Below are 23,598 nucleotides of genomic sequence, written 5' to 3' on the forward strand. Positions count from 1 at the left end.
AGCCCGACAGCGCTTAACTTCGGTGATTTGACGGGAACCGCTGTCGCCACTGCGGCAAGGCCGTTCGCATCACTATTGGTACAGAAACTGTAAATTAAGAAATGGATACTAATTGTATAGAAATCGACGGACATTTTTTAAAATATTGTCCATGTAGCTGAAAACAACTTACTACTAAGCGAAAGAGGTGAAAGCTATCACACAATAGAAGTACTGCAAACTAAAAGTGAACTTACAATGCCACGGAGTCTTCCAAAGTCTGCTATTGTTAACGATGGCCCCTGCGATGAATGATAGAAGGTAAACACAACAAATCGGTCCTATATAAGTAGCCAACATATTCTTGGAAATATAATTTGTTTCGGCAATAAATGTAGCTCACACAGTATTCGGAAACCCCGAAATATTTCTGACAACGGATACCTCGTGAATCTAGATGTACTGGGAACTAATAGCCAAATTAGCATGACAACCAACGAACTGAATACGTTCAGTACTCTGTACGTTGTCCTTAGCCAACGATAATATTCGTTCATAAACAACGTCAACAGATATTTTATTCCATTAAGTCGTCTAAATATCGAGAAAAATCAGTCATGTAATTAGGTTGTTGCAAAGTGAAACAAAAATCTTGTAATACGATACAGATCAACTAGAGCAAATATTACGGTACCATCACTTTCATTTTAGCATTCGTTTCCTTCGACAATGTAAAAGGGCTATCTAAAATGTATCTGACCATTGGCCAGAAAAAATATTTCGAATCCCCTTCAAAGTAGGCCCCTTGTGCTTGCACACACTTAGCCCACCAATCCTTCCACTGTCGGAAACACCTCTAGATGTCTTCTTTTGGAATAGTGTTCAACACTGTCGTCGTGTTCCGCATTATCTCTTCTCTACTCTCAAAACGCGAACCTTTCAGTGGTGTCTTCTATTTGGAAACAACCAGAAGTCGCAGGGAGCCATGTCTGGAGAGTAGGGAGTTTGGCGAACGGCTGTAATTCCATATTTGGGCAAGAAATTTTGGATCAAGTGGGATGAGTGTGCGGGAGGGTTGTCGTGATGCAGTTGCCACTTTTTCGCCGTCCACATGTCTGGTCTTTTGCGCCAAACTGCGTCACGGATTCGCCGGAGAACATCTTGATAGTACTCCTTTGTCACTGTTTGTACTTCCAGTGCGTATTCGCGATGCACAATTCCACGGGCATCAAAGAAGACAGTCAGTATCACTTTGATTTTGCTTCGAACCTGCCGCACTTTCTTCGGCCTTGGAGACTCGGGGTGCTTCCATCGCGACCACTGTCTTTTTTCTCCGGGGCGTAACCGTACACCCAGGCCTCATCTCCACTAATCACAGTGTTCAGAAACCCAGGATCAGTGTAGGGTGTCCAGAAGGTTCTCCGCAACGTCAAAACGGAGGTCTTTTAGTACCGGTGACAACAACTTGGCACGAATTTCGCAGCCACTCGGTGCATGTTCAAATCATCAAGCAAAATTGCATGTGCAGAATCTTTACTCACTCCAACCTCTTGGGCAATCTTCCACACGGTCAAACGACGATCTGCGATCACTAAATTTTGCACCCTCTCAACAACAGCTTCACTCCGAGCAGTTTGGGGCCTGCCAGAACACTGGTCACTCTCCGCTGATGTGCGGCCATTTTTTAATCGGTTGAACCACTCCTTAATTTGTGTTACACACATCGCATCTTCTCCAAACACCTGCTGAATGTTACGAATTGATTCACTTTGAAAACACCAAGCTTTTGACAAAATTTGATGCAGTATCTTTTCTCAACACGTTCAGTCATCTTGAGAGCATCGGTAATCCGACGACCACTTTGTGTAGCACCTCACTCAGCGACCTACATGCAGCGACTGACGCGCAGGAAGGCGGGGACAAAATTCACGCACGCGCGTAAAGGTCTCTTCCTTTACTGTGTACAGTGGCGCCGCGCTATCGTCTCTATTTTGCGTGGGAAAATCAGAGGTCGGATCTTTTTAGACAGAACTCGTATACCTAATACAGACAAGTAAGTCTTTCAACACATGTAGTTTTCGTGGTTTTCAAACAGTTGAATTTATGTAAAGTAGATTTCTGGCTGTGCTACAGATCAGTCTGTTACCACAATCAGTTTCTTTGCTTTCTAGCTCATGTGATTCGCCAACTCACAACTAGACTGTTGGCTTCCAATGTAATCGGGTTAGGCTACAGTTTATAACGGCACGATTCTGCAGTAGCAGAAAATATACAAACGGCCATGCACACTACGAGAATAATTCGTGAGAGCCTGTCATCAATACCAAAATTGCGTATTTCATACAAATAACTTCAGATCAGACTATCAAAAAACAGAAATTTCCAGAGCTGTGAGAGATCCCATAATAATTACTTCAACAAGAAAAGTGCCAAACTGCCATGCATAGCGGTAACAGAAACGCCAAGACGCAGCAAAACTAGAAAATTAATAACGGGCCGTCCACAAAAAACGAACAATTCTTAGGGGTGTCATTAAAAACAGCATACACAGTTAAAAATAAATCATTAGTAATATTTAATCTTATAAATTGCTAGATACATCAATGACAGAACGAAAATACGATACAATAGCACAAACCGAAGAAAAGGCCGTCTAGACAACGCAAGTATTCCGTGTGCGTCCGCCACCACAAGTAAAGTTACAAATTTCATACGAATTAACTACTACCAGCCTGTCACCACAACAAATATTCCGTAGTTTAGACGTATTGATTAATATATGTTTCCACAAAAAATCAGTTAAATGGCACACATTAGCTACAGAAATGCCCATAAGGAACCTTTATTTATATCATAAACGCCAATATTCGGCCAAACCAGTATATCTAGAAGTAACGCGAGTAATTCGTGTCTCTCGGCTAACAGCTCTTCCGCTACACACCACTACGCCACTGGTGAAAGCCGACGACACATGTAGAACATTCTTCTAGGCCCTTTACGTCGTAGGTTAACGGTATTTGTGGAGAAAATCATCAAAAATACTTTATTAAATATAAAACAGATACACGGACACGCTCTACTCTTTAATATTTCAGCGTGGGACGTATTTTCGCAGAACTGAATTAATAGTGACTCAGATCCTTAGACTGTGGGAAGTTTCTCTTCCCTTGGTTCTAAAGCCAATTCTGTTACTGGGAACCTGTTGCTAATATTACTATGTGGGATTCAAAAATAGCTGCCTAGAGTAAACCTAATTCGTAGAAATGAACAGAACGAAAACAAAAAGTTGTAACCGTCAGATCTTTCCCATTGTCAGCACCGCCTAGAGTTATCCCCAGTTCTTCCTTCAGTGTCAACATTTATCTGGATTTTTATCAGTGATTCCTTCGATTTTACACACAGTTTCTTGAATGCTATCGTTTCTTTTCTGAAACCTTGACTAGTAATACTTTATTTTATGGTAATCAATAATTTCAAAGCTGTGGCGCCGGATTTCACTGAGGTTGGCGGAAGCGTGGACTTTGAAATCAATTGTGATTTAGTTTTATTAACAGCATAATTCATACATTTACCAGAATCCATGCCATAGTCGAAACAAACCTGGAGTTAGCTATTAACTTTCCAAATGATATCACACCTGCTACAATAACACAATATTCAGGAAAATAAGCAGTCGCCACACAGTAATAATAAAAAACCTAAGATGAATAGAGACTAATAAAATTGTAAACTAATATACAAGTACCATCGTATAAAAAAGCTTCGCCCCAGAGAGATTAACTTTACAAAAGGAGACTCGATATAAACTGCAACAACACACTAGTCAATGAGGTAGCACAAAGGCAGTCCAACAACTTAAACAAACACGCGCAGACAATAAGACAAAATAGACAATCTACAGCTACAAAACAACCAAACGTACATCAGTTACCAAGGCACACAGAAAGGCAACATGAGCTGTTAGAACCTCATCCCTAAAATACAATTCCTCAAATAATTTGCAGCTTTACAATATCCGAAACCCACTGCGTTTCACCAGAACACAACAAGGGAGTATCAAAATGAATCATCCGATTTGACACGTCTATATTTTTTGGATTGAAGAACTCCCACATTTCCAGATGCCAGTGTGGCGGTGCCCCATCATGTTGGTAAATGAAGTCGATCACATCAGTCTCCAACTGCGGGAAAAGAAAGTTCTCAAGCATATCGAGATATGTGCCTCCGTGACAGTGTTCTCGGCTAAGAAAAATGGACCATATACCTTTTACCGTGAAACTGCACTGAACACAATGAATTTTGGAGAGTGGTACAAGTTCATGTGGTTGTTCCGTACCACATATTCTAAAATTATGAAGGTTGACCTTTCCGTTTAAATAGAATGTTGACTCGTCACTAAACGGCGTGGAACAAAACTGTCATCCATCTTGCCAAGAACGAAATTACAGAACTCCACACGTTGTTGTTTGTCACCTTCACGAAGAACTTGCAGGAGTTGAATTTTGTATGGTTTCGTGCGTAAAAGTCGACGAAAGACGGACATATAGGGCATGTTGGGCTGTCGAGCTGCACGACGAACGGATTTCTGCGGACTCCTTTTGAAACTATGGCCGATGCGTTCGACGTATGTGTCAGACACTCGGGGCCGGCCCGGCGCTTTGCCTTTACACAAAAAACTTGTTTCTGGGAACTGTTCATTGCGTTGTCTAACGCCCTGTGCTGCAGGAGGATCCAGACCATACCCAGTACGAAAGTCACGCTGGACAGTTATTACTGGTCCACAATGTTCAAAACGTAGAGCACAAACCGCTTGCCGGCCGGAGTGGCCGAACGGTTCTAGGCGCTACAGTCTGGAAGCGCGCGACTGCTACGGTCGCAGGCTCGAATCCTGCCTCGGACATGGATGTGTGTGATGTCCTTAGGTTAGTTTGGTTTAAGTAGTTCTAAGTTCTAGGGGACTGATGACCTCAGCAGTTAAGTCCCATAGTGCTCAGAGCCATTTGAACCATTTTGAACAAAACGTTTTCTGTTGTCCTGACACCATTTTTACTAGAACTGAAGTGAGCGCACACTACTGCTACATAGCGGTAACCATGTAAAACTCTAGTTTGCTCTTTCTACCAGTACGTTGTTCATGCACATATCTAAAATAACGTGACAGTTATGATTTTTAAAATCGAATGATTCTTCTTGATACACCCTGTACTGTGACGTCGCTAGACGTCACAAATCCGTGGCAATTAAAATGCTGCAACAATACGGGTTACATAGGACGGCAGGAAAGCGTGCCGCTAAGTGTCACCATGTGGTGGCGATCAACGAGCTCACACCGGGGAGTGTGCCGCGGAGAAACGGGCTTGTGCATGCGCGTCGAGCTCTGGGGTGGATCGTCAGCTGTGCCCGTTGAAGACAATGTTTGAGATGACAAATCATGGTGGCAATGGGCTGTAGGACGCTAATGTCCTTTTGATAATACTGTTTTCTGGATGCCGTGTATGAATAATTGTTGGTTAATATACACTCCTCGAAATGGAAAAAAGAACACATTGACACCGGTGTGTCAGACCCACCATACTTGCTCCGGACACTGCGAGAGGGCTGTACAAGCAATGATCACACGCACGGCACAGCGGACACACCAGGAACCGCGGTGTTGGCCGTCGAATGGCGCTAGCTGCGCAGCATTTGTGCACCGCCGCAGTCAGTGTCAGCCAGTTTGCCGTGGCATACGGAGCTCCATCGCAGTCTTTAACACTGGTAGCATGCCGCGACAGCGTGGACGTGAACCGCATGTGCAGTTGACGGACTTTGAGCGAGGGCGTATAGTGGGCATGCGGGAGGCCGGGTGGACGTAACGCCGAATTGCTCAACACGTGGGGCGTGAGGTCTCCACAGTACATCGATGTTGTCGCCAGTGGTCGGCGGAAGGTGCACGTGCCCGTCGACCTGGGACCGGACCGCAGCGACGCACGGATGCACGCTAAGACCGTAGGATCCTACGCAGTGCCGTAGGGGACCGCACCGCCACTTCCCAGCAAATTAGGGACACTGTTGCTCCTGGGGTATCGGCGAGGACCATTCGCAACCATCTCCATGAAGCTGGGCTACGGTCCCGCACACCGTTAGGCCGTCTTCCGCTCACACCCCAACATCGTGCAGCCCGCCTCCAGTGGTGTCGCGACAGGCGTGAATGGAGGGACGAATGGAGACGAGTCGTCTTCAGCGATGAGAGTCGCTTCTGCCTTGGTGCCAACGATGGTCGTATGCGTGTTTGGCGCCGTGCAGGTGAGCGCCACAATCAGGACTGCATACGACCGAGGCACACAGGGCCAACACCCGGCATCATGGTGTGGGGAGCGATCTCCTACACTGGCCGTACACCACTGGTGATCGTCGAGGGGACACTGAATAGTGCACGGTACATCCAAACCGTCATCGAACCCATCGTTCTACCATTCCTAGACCGGCAAGGGAACTTGCTATTCCAACAGGACAATGCACGTCCGCATGTATCCCGTGCCACCCAACGTGCTCTAGAAGGTGTAAGTCAACTACCCTGGCCAGCAACATCTCCAGATCTGTCCCCCATTGAGCATGTTTGGGACTGGATGAAGCGTCGTCTCACGCGGTCTGCACGTCCAGCACGAACGCTGGTCCAACTGAGGCGCCAGGTGGAAATGGCATGGCAAGCCGTTCCACAGGACTACATCCAGCATCTCTACGATCGTCTCCATGGGAGAATAGCAGCCTGAATTGCTGCGGAAGGTGGATATACACTGTACTAGTGCCGACATTGTGCATGCTCTGTTGCCTGTGTCTATGTGCCTGTGGTTCTGTCAGTGTGATCATGTGATGTATCTGACCCCAGGAATGTGTCAATAAAGTTTCCCCTTCCTGGGACAATGAATTCACGGTGTTCTTATTTCAATTTCCAGGAGTGTAAATCTTTTCGTTCATGATTACCGGATTGGATTATCATTTTAATCAATCTGTTTTCTAATTGTGGCAAGGTCTTCACTTGCACATTCAGTTATATTTTAAGTGATGGGCTTTAATGATGAGATTGGTGCATCTCTGTTTGAGACCTAACAACATGTTCAAATGTGTGTGAATTGCTAAGGGACCAAATTGCTTAGGTCATCGGTCCCTAGACTTACACACCTTTAAACTATGTTATGCTAAGAACAACACACACACCCATGACCGAGGGAGGACTCGAACCTCCGGTGGGAGGGGCTGCGCAGTCCGTGACATGACGCCTCAAACCACGCGGCCACCCCGTGTGGCTGAGTACCTAACAACTTAAGTGATTACATTCCAATTAATTTTAAATCACTGCTGGGTCCAAGTGCTGTAATGTCTTACATTATCGATACCACACCAGGGAGAATGCATCCAGAGGTTAGCAGTAAACCATGTGACGGCCTCATCAGTCCGCGACCAGCTTGAAGTCACATCGCCCGCTGTACGTGCGAGCAGCGCCACTACCGACTTGGTGTCCGACAACGAAAGGTAGCACATGTAGTGTCCTGTAACGTAGGATCAGCTGTAAAGATGGCTATTACTGCATGCAGTGATCAGTCCAATTTTAATTCCTTCGCTTTTAGATTTGCAATGTCACCGATTACTAATAATTGCATAACACACCGTGCAAGGTGTGATAAATTGAATGTTTGCGAAAAAGCAGCCGAGGAGAATGCTTCAGCATATCCTGACAAACGGGGTTCGGGGATACAACTGGACTTTCTGCATTAAAGTTACGTAAACGCCATTGTCACCCACCTCTGGCGGATCCACCAGTCTCAGTGATTTGTCACATTAATATGGAGTTATTCTATTTCGTTCATTATTGATTAATTGATGACCAGCTGACGTATCTTCTGGAAGTACAGAGGCGAACACTGTATGCTGCACCATCTAAACGTTGTATCGCGTTAACAACAGACCGCACCCTGTGCTGACGTTCCGCAACCCCACTGCCTTTTGTCTCTACGCTATCCTCTCCGAGTCCAGGTGGCAGTCTTGAGTTTCCTCCAGGATCTGCCAGTCCCCTTCGCCAATCTCACTCCCACCAGTGCTCGCCCGTCCCCCACAACACATTAGCGTACAGTGAAACAGGATCTGCTGTCGCGCCAACGTCTGTGCCCGTTAACGCACCACAGCCTTGTCCACCGCTTCCCACGGCGACACGGCGCTGTCTCCCAGAAGATGTGACTGATTCCATTCCTCTCATGCAACTCTTTTACAATGAACTGCATTCAACGTGGCAACTCCACTGGCCGGTCGCACTGGACAGATGAAAGATCTAACGTCTCGTTGACAGCGCGGTCACTAGCTATGGAGCTCACGCTCAGATGAGAGAAGGTAGGGGTAGAAAATCATCCGTGCTCTTTCAAACCATTCTGGGATTTAGGAAAATCACAGAAAACTCTAATCTCTATATCAAAACTAGACATGATTGACTTATTGGGATAGCCGCGATCGTTCTTTGAATAAAAATATGGCATTTCAATCTTTGATCGCTATTTTTTTATTTTCAATAACCGGTTTCAGGCTAGCTGCCCATCTTCAGATCATTTATCGCAGTTACAGAGTAACCTGTCAGTACAGAACTATTGGTTCGCTGTCATAACTGAGCGAACCAATATTTCTGTACTGACAGGTTACCCTGTAACTGCAATATATGATCTGAAGATGGGCAGCTAGCCTGAAAGCGGTTATTGAAAATAAAAAAAATAGCGACCGAAGACTGAAATGCCACATTTTTTAACTTTAATCTGGATGGCCGTCCTCTGCAAATCGAGTACTGTGTCCTAACCACTGCAGCTAACTCGCTCGCTGATACAAAAGCAAGTTCCGCCGATGTGCCATGCGACGCCCTTGGCGCCAAACCGAGACGTTGCGAGCCACTGCCCTCGGTCCAGGCTCCTACACCAAGTCGCCTCTCCATTTCTGAATTTATAACTGCCCTTAGCTGCCCAATACCGCCGCAGCAAACCACGACGTAGCGCTGTATCCGCCGGCTCGCCATTAATGACGCTCTCTGGCGCGACGGGGCCGCAGGATCCAAGCTGACACCAACTGCTCGGCGAGGCGGGAATTCGAGCGCGCCCTGAAACAGTTTACGCACGGCACCAAGTGTTGCGCGACAGTTTCATCTACTACTACTTCCCCCACCAATGTAGCAGTGAATGACAATAACTCTATTGTTTTACAGAATTTAACTTTAGATGGTGCTGGATTCTACTGCCACCAATGTACATTTCACGTTAGGGACCACAAAGATAAGATAAGAAATTAGGACTCGCAAGGAGGCACACAGCCATTTGTGAGACAGTTGTTTTTCCTTTGCGAATGGAACAGGAAAGGAAATAGTTAGCAGTGGTACAACGTGCCCTCCGCCAGGCACCATACGATGAGATGCGACGTATGCCCGTAGATGTAGAGGTAGAACATCTTTAGGCCTGCAGAGGAACTGAAAAACTTTCAAAATCATTGTTGAAGCATCCGACCAAAGGTGTCCTGGAGCACGATCGTTATATTAAAATGATGAACGTGACATCCATCTTCAGAGCTACCATGAACCTTTTACATCATGAAACTATATGAGGAAATCGAAAATATCTCCAAGATGATAATTAACGAAATGTGGATTTTCTGACTGCGTCGTAAATGTTTACTGAAGGCCAGAGGAATTGTTTGGGATACAACCAGGTGTGGATGTTGGGTTGTGAGGAATTCAGAAAGAAGGTGTGGTGATCGTTTGGCACTGAGGACAGGAGGAGAACCACAGTGTACTGGCGTCTGTGAGTACGATCGATAGCTATGTACTATGCCAACTCTATTATGCTATCAGATATGTACATTACAGTGTTGATAATAATGAAGAAAACTTATGCAGCCTTCGCATTTGAAAACAGAATTTGACCGCCCAAAGACAGAAAGCGACAAGATCTTCTAGCAGCCCTGCGCTGCCTGACCTTTGCTGAGCTATGTTCTCCATACCACTTGACAAACCTGTCCTTATGTCTTAAAGTTAACAACATTCGTAATAGGCGACCACCATGAGAATACAAGAGCATAAAACTACCCCATTATAAATTACAGAGTCCAAAAAGACGGAGACAGAGATCGTCGATCGACCATAAATTGGCTCATTCTGTAGCCCGATTCTGTAGACACAGCTTTTACGAAAATGGAATACTTGAGGATCAGATAATTGCTCTGTCAGAATGATCGATACATAGTGGAAATGCAGAATAAATTGGGCTTAATGTAATATCTATTTTCCAGCTAACGTCTTGAGTTACCTGAGCATCAAACCAGCATGTCTCAGTTACTTCTTCACTATCTCAACGCCTTCCATTACGTGTTATATTCCAACATCTCTGTTCTGTTACAGTTTTTGCCCCCTATTTCACCCTCTAGTACCATGTAAGCTATTTCGTAAGACATGCCACTCTTCTACTTTGCCACTTGTCCCCTTCTTCGTACACTTTAGACAAATCAGTTGTTACTATAATACATACATAATAGTTCCTATGAATGTATTAAACATAATGCTGTAACGTTAATATCATACGAGTACTGGCAATGTAAGAGAGACAGACTATATCTGATTAACGATCTGCCTTTATTTAAACACTATTACAATTATTTCTCATAATGAGCAGACATAGAAAAATTTTAAAAAAGGCGTAAGCTATATACTAAGGAGTATTCAACAGTGGAAGATTAACTATTAAGGGGTGTGCGCCAAGAAATCATTGTGTCAAATCTGAAGCAAGTCGTACAGTATTTACACACTTAGAGAACTTTTCATGCAACTTCTCAGATATTCTGTAGGTATACATCCCTAAATACCTGTTTAAAGCCATTGCTGCTGAGTGCACTCGCGGACGAGCAACTATTTATGACATTAAAAAAAGTTGTTATTCGACAGTACGCAACACAAATAGAGAGCGAGTTTGGAAAACGAAAGGTTATGCGAAACAATGAGACTGCAGAACTGTATGTAGCTGTTTGTAGATGGTTTACATAACAACGCAGTAAAAGATTTCCAGTCAGTGGTACGATAATAAAGGATAATAAAAGCAGCTTCGTGTAGCAAACAACTTGGCGGCAGTGACTTGCTCGCAGCAAGCGAGAGTTGGCTATCAAACAATAAAACGACATGGCATGCGCATGGCCTGTGTAAGACCCAAGGGACACAAGCCGCAGCTTAGGGAGCCAAGCTGAGTGTGGCGCCTAAGTGCGAGGTTTGTGTACGATCCGTATCACAAGTAGTAGCGAAAACGTAGATTGGTGGAAGTGTACGGTGGAAAAGGGAAAAGAGAGGGAAGAGCCAAACGAAAAGCCGCTTACGTGGAAAATGTACTCGAAGCGGTCCTGGGCGTGCGGCAGCTGACAGTCCCGGTAAACGTCTCTCACCTAATGAAAGGGTGGATGGACGTAAAAATACTCTCTCACTGGTTCCACGAATCATTTATACCAGCTATGAGAAAAGATATAAAGACGAAAAAGCTTCCATCGAGCGCTGTTTTTACAACTGACAACCCGTCCAGTGGAACAGAAATACTTCGCTTTCCATTGAGTGTGAGAGCCCTGATTCAGCCCAGGGGCCAGGGAAATTTGGAATCAGTTAAACATCATTGTCCACATGCTTCTTGCTGAACGAATGAGAAAGCAACTCTGTCGATGCCACGTCGAAGGTCTGGAAAGCAGTCAACTTAGATGATGTTTCCCATTCGACAGATGCGTGGCATAAATTGGAGAGAGTTGGAGCCAGTACCGAGAGACAGCGATGAGGCAGTCAATTCAGAATCATATTTTTTTACAGTGTGATGTCCACAAGTTCCCAGGAGAATGAGAAATTGACGACGAAGATGTCGCTCAGTGATGATTGATGAAAACGTGGACGACCGAACTTGGCTCTACATCTACATGGCTACTCTGCAAATCATACTTAAGTGCCTCGCAGAGAGTTCATTGAACCAACTTCACACTAATTCTCTTATTATTTTAATCTCTAACAGCACATGGAACAATAGAACTATATCTTTCCGTGCGCTGATTTCTCGTAGTTTATTATGCAGGTCGTTTCTCCTTAGGTACGTCAGAGTCAACAACATATTTTCGAACTCGGAGGAGAAATTTGGTGATTTAAATTTCTTGAAGAGATGCCACCGCAATGAAAAATGCCTTTGTTTTAATCATTTCCGCCGCAATTCCTGAATCATGTCCGTGACGCTCCCTCCCCTGTTCCTCGATAGAACAAAACGTGCTGCCAGTCTTTGAAGTTTCTCGATATACTTTGTTGATTCTATCTGGTAAGGATCCCACACCACGCAGCGGAACTCCGAAAGAGAACGGAAAAGCGCAGTCACTTAAAGTAGATCTGTTGCATCTTCCACGTATTCTGTCAATAAAACACAGTCTTTGGTTCGCCTTTCCCACATTTCCTATGTGCTCTTTCCAGTTTGTGTTCTTCGTAATTGTAATTTCTAGGTACTTAGTTGAATTTACGGCCATTAGATTTTATTCTTTTATCATGTAACCGAAGTTTAAGGGATTCCGTTTAGTTGTGTGTGAGCCCACAACTGCCATTATTGAGCGTCAATTTTTAGGGTCAATTTTTCAATTTTCGCGCCATATAGACACCTCATCTAAATCATTTTGCAATTGGTTTTGATCTTCTGATGACTTTACTAGACGATAAACGACAGCATCATCTACAGATAACCTAAGACGGCTGCTCAGATTGTCTCCTAAATCATTTATAAAGATAAGAAACAGCAGAGGGCCTATAACAGTACCTTGGGGAACGCAAGAAATCATTTCTGTTTTACTCGATGTCTTTCCGTCAGTTAATACGAACTGTAACCTCTATCTGACAAGAAGTCACGAACCCAGCCGCACAAATGAGACGATATTCCATCAGCACGAAATCTGATTACGAGCTGCTTCTGAGGTACAGTGGCAAAAGCCTTCTGGAAATCTAGAAATACGGAATCAATTTGAAATCCCTTGGCGATAGCACTCAACACTTCGTGTTGCCAGTCTTGTGTTTCACAAGAATGGTGTTTTCTAAATTTGTTTCCACTATATATTAATAAACCGCTCCCTTCGAGGTAATTCATAATCTACGGACACATTATATCCACAAATGTTCTTGCTGCATTTGTTCTCATTTGTTGTTGTTGTGATCTTCAGTCCTGAGACTGGTTTGATGCAGCTCTCCATGCTGCTCTATCCTCTGCAAGCTTCTTCATCTCCAAGTAACTACTGCAAACTACATCCTTCTGAATCTGCTTAGTGTATTCATCTCTTGGCCTCCCTCTACGAATTTTACCCTCCACGCTGCCCTCCAATACTAAATTGGTGATGCCTTGATGCCTCAGAACATATCCTACCAATCGATCCCTTCTTCTAGTCAAGTTGTACCACAAACTTCTCTTCTCCCCAATCCTATTTAATACCTCCTCATTAGTTATGTGATCTACCCATCTAATCTTCAGCATCCTTCTGTAGCACCACATTTCAAAAGCTTCTATTCTCTTCTTGTCCAAACCATTTATCGTCCATGTTTCACTTCCATACATGGCTACGCTCCATACAAATACTTTCAGAAACGACTTCCTAACGCTTAAATCAATACTCGATGTTAACAAATTTCTCTTCTTCAGAAACGCTTTCCTTGCCATTGCCAGCCTACATTTTATATCCTCTCTACTTCAACCATCATCAATTTTTTTGCTCCCCAAATAGCAAAACTCATTTACTACTTTAAGTGTCTCATTTCCTAATCTACACTCCTGGAAATGGAAAAAAGAACACATTGACACCGGTGTGTCAGACCCACCATACTTGCTCCGGACACTGCGAGAGGGCTGTACAAGCAATGATCACACGCACGGCACAGCGGACACACCAGGAACCGCGGTGTTGGCCGTCGAATGGCGCTAGCTGCGCAGCATTTGTGCACCGCCGCCGTCAGTGTCAGCCAGTTTGCCGTGGCATACGGAGCTCCATCGCAGTCTTTAACACTGGTAGCATGCCGCGACAGCGTTGACGTGAACCGTATGTGCAGTTGACGGACTTTGAGCGAGGGCGTATAGTGGGCATGCGGGAGGCCGGGTGGACGTACCACCGAATTGCTCAACACGTGGGGCGTGAGGTCTCCACAGTACATCGATGTTGTCGCCAGTGGTCGGCGGAAGGTGCACGTGCCCGTCGACCTGGGACCGGACCGCAGCGACGCACGGATGCACGCCAAGACCGTAGGATCCTACGCAGTGCCGTAGGGGACCGCACCGCCACGTCCCAGCAAATTAGGGACACTGTTGCTCCTGGGGTATCGGCGAGGACCATTCGCAACCGTCTCCATGAAGCTGGGCTACGGTCCCGCACACCGTTAGGCCGTCTTCCGCTCACGCCCCAACATCGTGCAGCCCGCCTCCAGTGGTGTCGCGACAGGCGTGAATGGAGGGACGAATGGAGACGTGTCGTCTTCAGCGATGAGAGTCGCTTCTGCCTTGGTGCCAATGATGGTCGTATGCGTGTTTGGCGCCGTGCAGGTGAGCGCCACAATCAGGACTGCATACGACCGAGGCACACAGGGCCAACACCCGGCATCATGGTGTGGGGAGCGATCTCCTACACTGGCCGTACACCACTGGTGATCGTCGAGGGGACACTGAATAGTGCACGGTACATCCAAACCGTCATCGAACCCATCGTTCTACCATTCCTAGACCGGCAAGGGAACTTGCCACCCAACGTGCTCTAGAAGGTGTAAGTCAACTACCCTGGCCAGCAAGATCTCCGGATCTGTCCCCCATTGAGTATGTTTGGGACTGGATGAAGCGTCGTCTCACGCGGTCTGCACGTCCAGCACGAACGCTGGTCCAACTGAGGCGCCAGGTGGAAATGGCATGGCAAGCCGTTCCACAGGACTACCTCCAGCATCTCTACGATCGTCTCCATGGGAGAATAGCAGTTTGCATTGCTGCGTAAGGTGGATATACACTGTACTAGTGCCGACATTGTGCATGCTCTGTTGCCTGTGTCTATGTGCCTGTGGTTCTGTCAGTGTGATCATGTGATGTATCTGACCCCAGGAATGTGTCAATAAAGTTTCCCCTTCCTGGGACAATGAATTCACGGTGTTCTTATTTCAATTTCCAGGAGTGTAATTCCCTCAGCATCACCCGATTTAATTCGACTACATTCCATTATCCTCGTTTTTCTTTTGTTGATGTTCATCTTATATCGTCCTTTCAAGACACTGTCCATTCCGTTCAACTGCTCTTCCAAGTCTTTTGCTGTCTCTGACAGAATTACAATGCCATCGGCGAACCTCAAAGTTTTTATTTCTTCTCCATGGATTTTAATACCTACTCCAAATTTTTCTTTTGTTTCCTTCACTGCTTGCTCAATATACAGATTGAATAACATCGGGGAGAGGGTACAACCCTGTCTCACTCCCTTCCCGTACCACTGCTTCCCTTTCGTGTCCCTCGACTTATCGGGGGACACGAAAAGGAAGCAGTGGTTGGGAATGGAGAACATAGCTAGTACTTCCCTTTGTCATTTTACTATCTCCTTATTTGTGTATTTCATGTTTGCAACCACCTGGTGGAGGCAGTGTTTGTAGGTCAGCACATCTGAACATTCTAGCGTATACTGAGGATATGGTTAGAAACCAACTATATTTGCATACGACTAGTTAACGTCACATATGGAGCAAATGATAATATTACCCTTCTGGAGAGATTATAAGTGTCATGGCGACAAATTAGCGTTATAAAATCCGTTGTGGAAAATTTTTCACTCATACGTTCGACTCGCAGGCGTACTCATCAGCAGAAAAGAGCAAAACAGAAGCGGTAGCTTACAATTGGCTTACCCTGCAAGGATAAGTTCCTGAGAATCCTGAAACACAGTCAGCAAAAATTCGAAGAGATAGCAATTTGAAGTCTCAGTAAATAATTACTTACATATTAATCGTGATCTCAGCTTGATTGAATAAATTATGCATAGATGCATAGAACCACGCGTTATAAATGCTTGTTTAATAAGAATTGTATTTGTTGCCGCGCTTTAGCGTCTGCTCGCTGGCTTTACTGTCTTAGAATAATTTGTAGAATTACTGCTGCGCTTGGGCGTCTGCTCGTTGGTTCCAGTGTTTTCAATTGAAATAATGACTTGCTTTGGCTTCTTCTGGCTGGTTGGAGCCTTAAGGAGTGTTTTATATATGTGTTTGTATGTGCACTGCGCAATCACGACGTTGTGTAGGAAAATTAAGTGATTACTATGTTATTTCTTGTAGGTGTGCGTGTGACAATTTAGTTATTATTTGTGTGAGGGATAATAGTGAGTAAGCCTACGCCTCATGCTAACAAGAGCTAAAGCTCGGTTACAGAAACAAGTAGATACAATAGACTAAATTAATAGTGAAATGGCGGGAATAAATAGGAGTAACGAGAATCGATGGGACGAGGCAGAATTGAGAATGCTAGGTGAGCAGGGTACTGATGAGGTGAACGCGGATCACAGGGAGTTTCTTGAGGAAGATAGATTCAGCCAAGCCAGGGGACGAGAATCTGATAGCAAGGAAGATCTTAGAGAACACGTAGATGCAGTTGTTACCATCAGAAACTACGGTGTAGTTAGCCCACGTGAACATAAAGCTGACAGTAATTACTACGACCGACCACAATCAAATGCGTCAGCACGCAGCCACGCATCAGGTTATAGCAGGTATAACAGGCAAGAAGAGGTTGATAGAGCACAGTACCGGTATGTCCGCGCTTGTTCAGAACCTATTGTGTCAAATAACGTGCAAGGTGTTAACGCGGTAGGAATGGCAAACATACTCATGTTTCTTAAAAATATGAGTAACGAAATGCAAAGTAACAAGACAGAAATCCAAAATAGTATGAAAACCGAAATTAAGGGAATTCAAACTAGTATGAAAAACAAAATCAAGGGAATTCACAGCCGGATAGATCACGTTAGTATGGATATTAATGTGATTAAGACGGAAACGAAAGACATGAAAGACGATGTAGCTGCGTTACAAGCCATATTGGCACGTGAGGTAGCGGAAATTAAAAGAACGGCAAACGAAGCGAAATTAATAGCAAAAGGCGCGAAGCGCATGGCTCGTGCAACAAAAGAGGAAACATTGCAAACAGTGAAAGTCGGAAAGGGAGCAATACACAAACTCCAGAACCGGATAAAGAAAGTCGAAGAAACACAATTACGTACCAAAGACGCACCACAGAATGGAGCACCCAATGCAGAGCTCGAACAACTAAAAATAGACGTCACTAAAGAAATGGAGCGGCTAGCAGGGGAAATAAAGTCACTGAGCAAAAATGCAGAGACTATAGAAGACCGAAGCAACAGCCCCTCAAGTACAGAGGGAACGACGAGAACAGGAGCAATTTCACTGCCAACCAGTCACACGCAAACGGCGAATAGCGGATCAGAATTAATGTAATCCACCATGGGAACACGGAGAGGGAATTTAATATGGTCAACGGTGGCACAGAACGGACAAATCCTTTGAATCCACCTGCCCCACTAATCAACAATCGTGTGAATAGCAACATTACGGTTGACTCAAGTAATTGCAGTCCGTTAATCCGAACCATTGCACATCAACTGTATAATTCCGAATGTGCCGTTACACTGAGGAACGAAAACTTCCGGTACAGTGAATAGGAAGGAAGACAAGAAAGACGTGAGATACCGAAGTCAGAAGACAACTTCAATTTTAAGCACTTTATATCGGTCCGGCGTTTCCAGCACTACAAAGACTAGCCGGCCACTATGGCCGAGCGGTTCTAGGCGCTTCAGTGCGGAACTGCGCTGCTGCTACAGTCGCAAGTTCGAATCCTGCTTCGGGCATGGATGTGTGTGATGTCCTTAAATTAGTTAGGTTTAAGTAGTTCTAAGTCTAGGGGACTGATGACATCAGATGTTAAGTCCCACAGTGCTCAGAGCCACTTTTTTTTTTTTTTTTTTTTACAAAGACGACGGTAATCTGTTGCACCGGAAAACATTCATCGGACAATTTGACCTAAGTTTACCACCGCATTGGCCGCTCCGATCGCGTATCAACAAACCCTAGCTGGTAGGTGCGGTGACAACATCGAGATATTTAAAGGCACGTTAAGGGAACTCGATTTCGCTTTTAATGAGCACCAAAACAGAGAAAGGAAAGTGCAAAAGGACACACAAAGAGCTAATTGGGAAAACCAAAACGAAAACGGTAGAGGACAGGGCTGGCACAATGATGGTCGTATATCGCCTCAGCGAGACTTCCAACGTGAAAATTAGACAGGGAACAATCCCAATTGGACAAACAATCGAAATACTGGCAGCATAACGATCAGAGAGCGAACACGTGGAGGAGTAATAGCGGACAGTGGAGCAACAACAGAAACCACAACCGAACGCAGACGTATCATAATTGGCAAGGAAACGGTCGCACCGAAAACAGGCATGAAGTTGAAATTCGGCCACCAAATCCCGGACGCGTACAAGCAATCGAAGAAGACAATGATAATTGACTAGGCCACAGGTCGGGCACGACACAAAGATAGCCCGAAAACAATATCGGATACGGTCAAATGAACATGCTAGAATACGAAGATATGGATAAACTACTATTAGAAGAAAAGGATAGGAAATGTAGGGCAGAAATATACCCTCTGGTAAAAATAAAGATAGGCGAGATCAACTGCACGGTGATAATAGACAGTGTAAGCGAGCTGTCAGCATTATCTGACTCCCTATATAATGAATGGAGAGACTCCGTAAATCCACCAACGCTTGCAGTAAGGAAATCGAAAGTGAGGGGCGCGCTAATGGGGAAAGGCACTGAAATTTCGCAACAGACGCTAATTCACTTTGACTGCCAAGGGCACAAACTCACAGCAAATCTGTTTGTCATTCCCAAATTAACTGCAGACATCATAATAGGGGTTGATTTTCTCTCCGCCCAAAAGGCAATAATATATTTGGGAAGAGGCGAACTTACTATAGGGGAGAAAGAAAGAATCACAATCAGGTTTGACGAGGAAGCCATAAAGGCGCAATTCCCGACAAACTGCCGAAGGTTACAGTTTACTGACCGACAGGCCGAAAACGACAGTGTGCCCCGGGAAAAGATAAACGATAAAGAACCTTGCATGACGGAGAGATAAGAGCTACGGGAAATTCATCAGAAAATAGACACTAAAATGCAGGCGCTAACTAACATACCTCCTAGGTCGAAACAAGAGTTAGAAGTGACGCTGCACAATAATGCAGAAGTCTTTCTACCCAAGACCGGTACAATAAAAGGATACCGACACAAATTCAATGTCAGGAAACATAGACCTTTCCGCGTCCCACCCAACATCATACCTTGGGCATACCAAGACAGAGTTTTGTCAGAATTACAAAAAATGAGGGATGATGGAGTCATTGAACCAGCAACATCAGAGTACAGCAGCCCTTTAAGAGTAGTCGAGAAGAAGGATGGCGGAATCCGTCTTGTATTAGATTCGCGTCAGATCAATACAATTATTGTCCCGGAAACGGATAGACCTGAACGATTAGAGGAACTACTCCAGAAATTCCACGGGATCACTGTATTCACCTCATTATATATGAAGTCTAGCTTCTGGCAAATCGAGCTGGATCCAGCGTGCCGTAAGTACACTGCATTCATTGCATTTGGACAGTGCTTCGAATTCTGTAGGTTGCCATTCGGTTTATGTATCTCGTCAGCCGCTTTCATTAGAGACTTTAGTAGTATATTAAGTGACAACCTAAAAGAAAGGATCATTTCTTATGTCGACGACGTCCTCATAGCTGAGAGCACGTGGGAACGACATAACGCACTATTGGGGGAAATGCTGGGCAGACTGAAGCAACCTGGGGTAACGGCAAACATCAGGAAATCATGTTTTGGAAGCAGTCAGGTGCACTTTCTGGGTCACATTGTAAATAGTGAAGGTATCTCTCCTGATCCAGAAAGCCTGGCGGCTATAGCCGAATTTGCTACTCCAAAAACGAGGAAGCAACTGAGGGGATTCCTCGGAATAACCAATTTCTACAAGAAATTTGTTTATGTAAGCTCTTTAGCGACGCCTCGCCTCTGTCAGTTAATGAGTAAGAAGACACCATGGGTATGGGACGAGAATGCGGACAGGGAGTTTCGGGCGCTCAAATCAGCACTTGTTACGGCTCCCATACTGTCACACCCGGATTTATTGCAGGAATTTTGCATGGCGACGGATAGTGCGAAGACTGGATTAGGGGTGATGATATTTCAGGAGTGCGAGCAGGACGGAAAACAGGTACACAAAACAATCGCGTTTGGGAGTAGAGTTTTGACGAAGAGTGAACGCAATTATTCGGTGACGGAACTCGAAGCCCTAGCCATAGTTTGGGGTTTTCAAAAAATCAGATATTTCCTTTTTGGCAGAAAAGCAAAGGTATATACTGATCACAAGGCACTTGAGCTCCTGCTGGCTGCCAAACTCACGCACGGAAGATTGGCTCGATGGATTACCGCATTACAGGAATACGAGTTCACGACAGTAGACGTACCAGGGTCCACCAATGTTATTGCCCCCGCGTTGTCGCGTTCACCGATAGGCATAACTGAACAGGCAGCAGAGGAGCTATAACACGAACATTTTTCGTTGTTTTGCCTCCTAAAGGTGGCGTTCGAGAATTTCATTACCGTTACTATGCAGAATATCATGACGGAACAGGGACAAGGATCCCTCACTCGCGGAGATAAAACGGAAATGGAGGGATCGTACACAGCCAAATATACGCCAACACTACCTCCTTAGAAAGGGCATTCTCTTCTATAGAACGAATATGGACGAGTCACTATGGGTAGTGTGTGTGCCAGAAGAAGTCATCAATAAATTAATTTGGTACACCCACTTAAGTTATGCGCACTTTGATGCTCGTAAATGTTTTCTAAAATTAAAAGGGATATGTCACTTTAAAAACATGGAGAGGCGAATAAGAAAGGTGTTGGCCGTCTGCAAAAGGTGTCAAAAGGCAAAGACGACAACAGTAGCGTTGCAAGCCCCTATGTACCCAATCATACCCAAGAAATTATGCCATATCGCGGCCAGTGATTTAATGGGTCCTTCGCCGGCAACGCCAAGGGGATATAGGTACATCCTGGTAGTGTTAGACCTAACGTCTAAGTTCGTTACTCTGACACCACTACGGAGAGCCACAGGCCTCACGGTAAGCAAGGCGTTCTGCAAAGACTTCTTGACCCAGGTCGGGACGGTTGATGTAGTTCTTTCTGACAACGGCCCCCAATACAAATCAGAGATTCGGAAGAGAATGTTACGGAGGCACAAAATAAAGCCCGTGTTCATCACAGGGGTTTAAACCCAGTTCAAACCCCTCAGAGAGAACGATGAAGGACCTAGGAAACCTGTGCCGACTGTATTGTGACAAAAGACATGCAACGTGGGATGTCTTCCTGAAAGATTTTCAGGATGTTATTAATGAACTTCCTCATAGCACCAATTGCTACCACCAATCTCTGTATTAAAAAATATGCCGGCCCCAGATAGGATAAGGGAACTAGTCGATTTCCCGCCCAGGAAACGACAACAACATGGAGCCCTCGTAGCAGAGGCGCTACGTAACATTCGCATGGCAGGAGAAAACCGTAAGAAGCGAGCAGATACAAAGGCAAATGAGCGTGAATTTGTTGTTGGGCAGCGAGTGTTAGTAAAATCTCACCGTTTGGCCAACAAACAAAAGAGACGGGCCTGTAAGTATTAGGCGATTGGCACATGCGAACGCAGTGGAACTGGAGTCCATCAAAACAGGGAAGTCACTTGGTTTATGCCACGTAAGCCGTATCAAGTGCTTCGTAGAGTAAAACAAGGAACGGAAAACAGACAAACGTAGAATGAGATGTACATTATGTAAATTATTGCTAAGTCTAGAGTAAGCAGATATAATAATTCTAGTATAAAATGAATAGTATTACGCTGTGGGAAATGAATAATAGATATGACACCAGCATATGAAGGATCTGTTAATGATGTCAACTGGTCTGCACCTGAAAAGGACAGAACGATACTAATGAGTTTAGCCATGAAAAGCTATATCTATTTAAACATATTCTAGTCATCTGAGTGTGTAATAACAGAATCACCAGTATAAATGGGGACGACAGTTTTCGGAACGATTAACTGTACAGAATATTTAATTTGCGTGAATACAATGCCACCAGTAAGTGACTTGATAGACATTATTTACGGAAACAAATGCGTATGCCTGCAGTGTTATGTCGAAGTGTTTATGTTGATGAATTGGTGGCCTGCTTTGCGTAAAGTTCGCAAAAGCGCACCGCAAAATAAAGAGGGAAGTTTGATGTATTTATAGTGATAAGAGGTCAATTGGGTGGCCAGCTCTGCGTAAAGTTCGCGAGAGATTATTGAGAGGAAATTCTTTTATGTTTGTTGGTGATAAAATGTATACGGGTGGACTGATCTACGCTATGGCGTATGAACGCACTAAAATCAGAGAAAAATATGAGGGAATTTGACGTCATAATGTCATAATGTCAAGTACAGTTACTCGATCACATAAGATTTACTCATGTCATGGACCTTGGTGTTGGACTGCACAAAATGTACTAATGAAAATATTTCTCCCACGTAAGCAGGTTTAAATTTAAAGCGAGAGCTTCATAGAATACATGTAACCATCAAATTGGAAGTAGGATAAAATTAGAAATTATAATATCTGCTGAAAAAGGGTCACTGCCGACCATCTTAGAAAGTCATTCTATGTATGTAAAATGTTTATGTATGTGTTAAATTCCATGTACAGGTATTGATGATTGAGACTGTGTACTTTAGTGGGTGCAGGTATTCAGAGAACCGGGACGAGTATGACGAGCTTCTCACGATAACACTGGAGGAGACAGGTGCCGGGGTGGCTGAACTGCTGGCGGACGCAGTAGGGAAAACAGCGGTTGGCGAGGACTGCAGGCACAAAAGATAACGGGACAGCAGACACGCGCCGCTGCCTTCCAGGTATCAATGGGCCCGCTCAGCAAGCGCCCTAACGAGGGCCATGTTCAATAAGACATCGACAGCAGATGACATGGCAGATAACTGATAGGGTCACAGCAACCGAACGCAGGCCTCACACAGACGACGTTTGTGTACTGAGAAAGAAAACAGCATCGCTACCATTGTAGTAAAATTATTACTTAACGAGCGACTTCTACGTCGTGAATACAATAGTTTCGCGTCTTCCGACACCATCCAACGGGAACCGAGGCGACTACAAAAGCTCGAACTTCCAAGCAGGAGACCTAACCCAATCCTCATAGTAATATTAACCACCAAAACCTATGTTCCTTACCTGATTACAAGAGTTTACAAGAGACAGAAGATCACGAAGCAAAAAGATTAGGAACACAAAAAACTAAAGGCCAAAGAAGAAATACATGAAGACTGAAATAGGGACAGCTACACAAACTCTTAGACAACGAAGAAGAACTATAGGTTTCCATATATCCACTACTTGCACCATATAAAAACCTGTGTACCTTCCTAT

The 23,598-nt window shown here is 44.7% G+C and overlaps 1 protein-coding gene across 1 annotated transcript in view; it reads left to right on the forward strand.

The window, feature by feature from the left end:
• Positions 1-23,037, forward strand: part of LOC124755227 (mucin-1-like) — a 152,005-nt gene extending 128,968 nt beyond the window's left edge. The window contains exon 2 of the mRNA XM_047249042.1: positions 22,864-23,037. Within this exon, the coding sequence (XP_047104998.1) occupies positions 22,864-23,037 (174 nt within the window). The remainder of the gene's footprint in view (positions 1-22,863) is intronic.
• The last annotated feature ends 561 nt before the right edge of the window (positions 23,038-23,598 follow it).

The sequence above is a fragment of the Schistocerca piceifrons genome, chromosome 1 (genome assembly GCF_021461385.2).
Source record: "Schistocerca piceifrons isolate TAMUIC-IGC-003096 chromosome 1, iqSchPice1.1, whole genome shotgun sequence".
NCBI classification, from domain to species: Eukaryota; Metazoa; Arthropoda; class Insecta; order Orthoptera; family Acrididae; genus Schistocerca; species Schistocerca piceifrons.